Source organism: Emydura macquarii, unplaced genomic scaffold (genome assembly GCF_026122565.2).
Source record: "Emydura macquarii macquarii isolate MOO-44397 ecotype Brisbane River unplaced genomic scaffold, CSIRO-AGI_Emac_v2 contig_3491, whole genome shotgun sequence".
NCBI classification, from domain to species: Eukaryota; Metazoa; Chordata; order Testudines; family Chelidae; genus Emydura; species Emydura macquarii.
This window is the reverse complement of record NW_027133628.1, coordinates 85,657-93,085: the sequence shown is the minus strand read 5'-3', so window position 1 is coordinate 93,085 and position 7,429 is coordinate 85,657. Positions and strand designations below refer to the sequence as shown.

The following is a 7,429-nucleotide window of genomic DNA, read 5'->3' as shown; positions in this document are numbered from 1 at the left end:
GGGTGTCTCAGGGACACAGGCTGAGCCCAGCGTCTCAGGCGGTCACAGTCCAGACACACCCGGATCCTGCTGGGGATCCGGCGCAGGGGCAGGGGGGTCACAGGGGAGGTGAGAGCCTGGACCTTATCCCCACACCGCTCCACAGCCCAGATCCCCACTGCAGGGCTAGCGCGGATCCCTCCCTTCCTCCTCACAGACTCTCTGGCCACCCCACAGCCCTGTATAGCCCATCCCCCACCTCCACCTCCCAGCAATGTCTCCCCGAGGTGAATCCCTCACAGCCCAGCACACAGGACACAGTGTCAAATCTCTCAGGGTTGTCGGGCAGATCCTGCCGTGTGTCTGCCCATCTCACACTTTTCCCATCCTCAGACAGGACGAGCCGGGGATGAGCCGTGTCTGGATCCAGAGTCACATTCGCTGGGGAGAGAGAATCAGAGCGTTAGGGGCAGAGCTCAGCCCTGGGGGAGGCTGGGACCATTTCTCACACTCCCCAGCAGCCCTGCTCTGGCTGGGACACTCCTGGATCCGGGGAGCTGCCTCTGCCCTGGGCACCTGTGGCTGAGCAGAGCTGTCACTGCAGTTCCTGTAATGGGACCCAGCCACTTCCTTTGTTTCTCATTTGTTTGCTGAGGTTTCAGCTCCCTGCTCCCCCCGCTGGGGCTGCTCCATTCCCAGCAACAGAGACACAGCAAGGAAGGGGTCAGAAGCTTTCAGAGAGGAGGGAGCAGGGGCGGCAGGTACCAACTTTAAACCCCTGAGGCAGCCTGCCTCCCCTAATGCAGCCTCCACTCCCAGGCCAGGGAACAGAGAGGAAGATGCACATGGGGACAGAGCCATGTAAGAGCAGAGAGCAGGAGGTGGCATTGGGTGGGGTAGCATTTCATGTGTTTAATTTTAGGGCTGTGTCTGTCATGGCAGGTGTTGGTTTGCTTTTAACTTTATCTACAAATTCATGAAAATGTTTTAAGGGGAATTTTCTCATACATTAAAAATAACTCCACCTGCAATCACACCCTGTGTGTGTGCTCCTCGAGATTCCCCTCCTTTTCTCTCCAGTTCAGATGGCAGAGTGTCTGGAGCGGGAAAGGAGAAAAGAGATGAGATTTCCATCAGATTTATAATGACAATCCCACTCTTAACTGACCTAGCTTGGTTTTAGTTCTGAGAAAGAGAATTCAGAGAAAGAGACAGGGAGGGACAGATTCAGGCATCTCACAGCAATGGAACCAACAGCCATTAGGTCTCACAACCACACTAGGAGATACAATCTGTAAGACAAGTTTACTTTCCCCTCATTATCTCTCCTGCTGTACAGACCTCAGCTGGTTTGTCACAATCACCTCTTGCATTTTGTCAGACCCTAGACCCAGATCCTGCAAAGACGTTAGCGTGACTACAACTTTCCTCACTTTATTCCCTTGGACATTAATGGGATGTTAAGAGTTTGCAGGGTCAGGGCTCTTCATTGTAAGTCCCTTGAGTCTATTTACTCAGCATCTCTGCAGAGCTCAGCACAACGGAGCCCTCGTCCTCCCTAGACTGAAACACACATAATAATAACAGATTTTATAAGTGTGGAGATTCGAGCTGGGAGAGGGTCGGCTCAATGGGCCAGATTTACCCTGAACTGGCAAAGGGATGGAGGGGGCAGTTTGTGACTCCCCCAGTCAGTGGCTGCAGAGGACCATGCAGACCTTGAAATAGGCTAGGGAAGTGCTGAGATCCAGCCAGAGCAGCACCCATGTTTTTGTGACACCCCCTCCCACCAAGGCTTTGCAAGTTTGAGAGACCCAAAATTAGGCCATTTTGCTACATTTGGGCTTCAATGGTGTGGTCTTTGTAATTCATTAATTAATGTGAGACGTCCTGACACCTGGGCCCATTACACCTGCTCAATTTCTCTACTTTCCACCTTTCTTTCTATAGACACTTCATCTAATCATGAACCACTTGGCCAGAGCCCGTCCCCTCCCACAGTCTCAGAAGCTCGTCCCAATTTCCCCTCCTAGATCCCTTCTCAGCACCTTTGAATGTCCTCAGAGTCTCCATTAGAGCAATAGTTTTCTGGGAGAAATCACTGAGTCTCTTTTCTTGTTCAGGAGAAATCTCCACCGGCTGCTGGAACTTCCCCTTCTCACACCTGAAGAGAAAACTTCACATTCTTATATTTCATTCAGTGACACATGATAATTTGTTGTTGGTGAAAGTTGCTGCTCTAATGGGCCTGGAGTTAGAATTCCTCTGCTTCTCCCAGCTTCAGAGCAGGTGCAGCACAGGCTGTGGCAGTGAAACCTTCCCTCTGAAGGTCCCATTAAAATTCTTCAACTCTGGCCTGGAGAAACCAGCTCTGGGGATAAAAGGGGAACTTTTTTCACTCCATGTCTCCATGCTGAGATGGACAGGAGATTCCCATGTTACGTCTTACAGAAACCTGTTCACAAGGAACTAGACCAGTGGTTCTCAACCTGTGGCCCACAGGCTGCTTGTAGGTCAATCAGCACAGAGCTGCAGTCCATGTGACATCCTCAGGGCCATACAGGTGGTATATATGTTGTGTGGATGCGGCCCACATCACACAAACAGCTGCATTTATGGCCCACAGTGGTAGGCTGAGAGCCACTGAACTAGACTGATACACCAACTCCCCCTCCCCAGCTCATTGCACACAGGTCTCCAAACAGTCCTGCGCTGGGAAAGACTCTTGATCACTGCTGCCCTGGGCTGAATGGTAACCAGCGCCCAGCAGTGAAAGGCCCATATTCCAGCCCCACAATCCTGAGGCAGCCTGTCCCCAGGGATCTGACTTCTCTAGTAAAACTTTAGGTTCATCTTTCCCACTGAATCGATCATTCTGGAGTCTTCAGGATAAGTTGATCAGAGAGGTTTGTATCCAACATGTGACCTTCCCCACACATTTTGCTGTGTGACCCTGGGGAGCTGTGGTGCTAACATGGTTTCCAAGGTTTTTCCCAGCATTGTGACGTGGGAGTGGGAGAGGGAAGGAGCCACGTACCTGCTCAAGGTGCTTCTGACATCCTAGAAGAGAAAGAGAGAAGAAGAATCTCAGTCGCACCTGACACACACCGGGGATCCAAGGGAAGGCAAATTGCAAATATGAGGAAAACAGGCCCTGCTCTGGCCCGAGGGCCAGGGATTCACTGAGCTAATGACTCTTTCCCATCTCTAATATCAATGTGCCTGTGATTCTGCAAAGAACAATAGTCATTCACGTGTCAGGAATTCACACACTGAGTTACACTGAGATCTCTAAGTGCAGGACTCCCATGCCCTGCCTTGTCCTGCCCTGCCCTGTCTCTGTGTTGGGATCTGGGGCATTTCTAACTCAGTCTCACCTGCAGGAATTCACTCTCTGGCTTCTGGCACTTCTCCTCCATCTCACTGATCAGCTCACTGAGATGGGAAATCTCCTCACAGAGTTTAGCGACATTTTCATTCTGTATTTTTAGAATCTCCTTGTCCAGCTTCTCCAGCTGGGCCAGCAGGAATCGCTCTTGTTTCTTCAGGAACCACCACAGTTGTTGAAATTCAGACACAATCTTTTGCCTCTCACTTTGTGTTAGTTTCTGTATAAAAATAGGGGAAGGGCTGGTCAGAGACATGGATGGAGCCTGGCGTCCTTTCATGGAGCGCTGAGTGTGCATGAGGGAGAATTTCTTTGCAAACCCTGAGATTTCTGACACTTGACTATACTCTGTCATTATTAAAGTAATTTTTCCCCACCTTTCCCTTTGCCCCCAATATCTCTTCAAGGGATATTTCCATGTCTGCCATGGATAGGATACTATGTTATCAATGGTCTCTGGGAATTCAATTCCAGAGCAGCAGGAGGCAGGACTTTGCACCTAGATGCCAGGGCAGAAAAAAGATTCAAATGAAAAAACAGGGCAAGAAATGACGGCAGATGCAGCTGACAGCGCTGCACAGGTGACATTCAGTTCACTTTGTGAGAATTGGTGTGAAAGCCACAAGGGCTAGACATTAACTGATAAACTGAAATGTAACCCTCGATTCTGCACATGACTCTCACACAGGAATCCATGATCATGGAGAAATTCACCGAAGCCCACGTTCAGCAGGTTCAGGGAGGAATCTGATTACTAATTACAAGTCCTTGCAGGTTAATAATAATGGGCATGTACCAGATGCTCTCGGCTCTTCTCCTCTCCAGTTAATTTAAATCCCAGGATCTTTTCTTTCTCTTCCCTCAGAGTCTTCAAATGGGACTGAATTTTTTCCTGAAGAACAGAAATGATTTGGCTGGTTTTATTTTGAGGCAGACAGTGTGTGCGTTTGACGTTCATCTCCCTGCAATCTGGACTGGTGTGTGGCTGTGTCACCCCAATTCCTCACTCTTGGGCCCTGACTTACTCTGCTTTGCTGTGTGGACCAACCACTCCTGGGTCAGCCCATGCCCACCTTCCTGCAAGTAATCGGTCCCTGACCTAATGAAGGAGCGCTTTTGGCCAGCTGCTCATGGGATTGACCCCCAGCAAACACCTCCAGTCCCAGATGTAACCTCGGGAACTGCCGTCTTGCGGGAGGAAAAGCAATCTGAGTACAGCAGAAAATTCAGAAGGTGATCGAACTGTCTTTGAAGAGAACAGAACTGACACAAATTCTTGTTTGGAGAGGAGGATAAATTTGTCTCTACTCATCTGTATAGATTGCAAGCTCTTTGGGGCAGATATGTAAGCTGCCAGCACACATTTGTGTATCCTGTGTCTTTTCTTGGAACGGGGAGCTGAGCCAACTGCTTTCTTCCCCACATACGGCGAGCACAGAGCCCCCAACTGGGGAGAGGTGGATGAGGGCCCCAGAGACATAGATCTTGCAGTGAACACTCCATTGCGATCCATGGGGCAGTTCCCTCCTCTCAGGGTCTCTGCAGACTCAGGCACACGTCACTGTAGCACTTATGCTTGGGTCACATTTTCAAACATTTTTTTTCAATCACATGGGCTAGAAAGTGACTTTTTGGTTGCTGATTGTTTTATTATGAAACCTGAAGGTCTGTTTTAATCATGGGAGTCCAGAGATGGGTCACTTGGGAAGAGCCCTTAGTATGCGTGCTTAAACCCAGGCCTGTGTACATGTCCCATGCAGCCGAGTGAGGGCTGCTGGGTCCGTGCTGACTGTGAATGCCTGGCTGGCAGTGCCTGGCTGTCAATGGTGTGGTGGGAGCAGCTCATTCCTTCCATACTTGGGACCTCCCGCTTCAATCCTGTGAGCGAGGAAAGTGCCTCACACGAGATCTAGTGCCCACCTCTCCCTACAGGACAGTGAGGGGGGGGGGCAGGCTGGGCAGCATCAGTGACTAGGGCTCCCTGCGCCTGTGCAGAGGAAGGAGCCAGCAGGGGAGAGATTTAGGTGGAGCCAGAGATGAAGGGGGAAAGTCTGGGACAGTGGGAGATTTTGTGGCTCTGCGAGACTCTGGCGATGTCCACACGACAGCTTAGCTTGGTGTAAGTGATGTCACTTCGGTGTGTGAATAAACCACCCTCCTGAGTGACAGAAAGTTACACGACCTAAGCACCGTGTGACAGGCTGTGTGGGCGGGAGAGCCGCTGCTTGTGGGGCTGGAGTAATTAAGTTGATGGGAGAGTCTCTCCCTTCGGCTTCGAGCATCTGCACTAGCAGCGCTGCCGTGGTGCAGCTGTACGGCTGTGAGCTCTGCAGTGTAGCCGGGGCCTTAGTGTGAAAAGAAAAGGATTGAATTAACCCTGATCCGGAGAGTTTCCTACCTTGTATTTCTGGGCAGCCTCCTCCATGAGAAGCACCGAGTGAGATCTGTGCTCTGGGGATCTCCAACAAACCACACACACGGCTTCCCCGTCCTCTTCACAGAACAGATCCAGGGCTTTGTCGTGTCTCTCACACAGATTCCCTCCTCCTTCTTTGAAATCCAGGCGTTTGATTTTTTCCACTATATTTGCTAGCTGACAGTTGTTCCGGAGAGCCCCTGCCTGGATTTTGGCTCTGCAGTTGGGGCAGCACAAAGGGCCTGTGACCAGCTCGTCCCATGTCTCCCAATACTGAGTGATGCAGGCTCGGCAGAAGTTGTGCCCACAGTGTATGGTCACCAGGTCTGTCAGATATTCCAGGCAGATGGGACATTTGGTTTCCTCTTGGATTTCCTGTACCGGAGTCGCTGAGGCCATGGCTGCTGGGATCTCTGCTCCTCTGTTCCCTCTGCACAGAAATGGTTTGGCTGATAATGGGAGGGGCGTGTCCCACTGACATCAGCTGCACAGGTGCAGAATGAGGTGAAGAAAGAGGAGAGGCTGGGAGGAGGAGCAGGAGAAAGATAGTAAAAGAAGGAAGCAGGAACTCCCTAGGCAAGGAACGGGAGCAGCAGGGTGTGAAGAAGCAAAAAGGGAATGAAAGAAAAAGGTGGGAAGGAAACAAACAAACAAGAACATAAAAGCTTAAATTCCGGGTCTGTCTACATAGTAGGTGTGCAGGTGATCGGCTGGTATTTTAGATGGACAGCTAACTCAAGCCGCCCCCTTGATGACATGACCCCACTGCTATTGGTAGCATGTTAACTCCAGCACAGTCAGCACGTCCACGTTTACGGAGCTGGGAATCACACCTCCCAGGTGCTCTGTAGACGTGCCCTCAATCAAACTAGGACTTTCTGAACTCACAGTGAGGGCATCCACAGCCACACGCAGACTTGCAATGAAACAACAATAGCTGGGAGCTAAACCTCACTGAGTTACTTCAGTGACAATGTGTGTGCAGAGGAGCCTTGGCTTGACCGTGTCTAACTGAACATCTGCCCCTGCACCTGGGACCAGCCGGTTACAGGGGCTCCCTGGGTTAAAGTCAGAGGCAGCTGGTGTGGTCTAGTGAGAAGGCAAGAAAACGACAGCAACTCATTAACCCGGAGCAACCCTTGAGCTGAAGGGTGCTTTTATGGCAAATCTTCTAAGCTTTATGACTTTGCCATCTCAAGGTTACAGCCCAGCCCATTCACAACGCCAGCGCAGAGCTGGAGAGATTATTTTAGGTTTCAACTTTGTACAACTCCACACACAGAAGGGCAAGTAACAACCCTACTCACCCTCCCTCACCCCCACCTACCCCAGTCTCTTCCCATAGTTTTTTCTCATTAGGCCAATACTGAGCCCATAATCACTGTGTGGACTGGATTTACGGCAGGAAGAGAAAGGGGGAAATACGTGCCAGGGATCCATGTTTTGTCTGGCTCTGGGGAGAGGAGTGTCAGCTCGGAGAGACAGGACAATAAGGACTGTTCAGCACAGAAAGCTGGATATGCTGAAGTCTACAATCAGCAGCAACCTTCTCCTGTGCACAGGCTCTTTGCTGAGGGACTCCCCGCACGTGTTTCCCACCAACACATTTGCTGCTGTAGGTTTAGTTCCTGACTCAGCTTCTTTGA

The 7,429-nt window shown here is 50.7% G+C and overlaps 1 protein-coding gene across 1 annotated transcript; it reads right to left on the bottom strand.

The window, feature by feature from the left end:
• Positions 1-238: 238 nt before the first annotated feature.
• LOC137144900 (zinc finger protein RFP-like) lies at positions 239-6,182 on the bottom strand (the record flags this gene model as incomplete). Its single annotated transcript, XM_067535384.1, has 6 exons — positions 5,766-6,182; positions 3,357-3,587; positions 3,017-3,039; positions 2,028-2,143; positions 1,005-1,076; positions 239-420 (listed from the first exon to the last, which is right to left on the bottom strand). Coding segments are annotated over exons 1-6 (1,041 nt in total), but the record flags the coding sequence as incomplete, so codon positions are not given.
• Between the last annotated feature and the right edge of the window lie 1,247 nt (positions 6,183-7,429).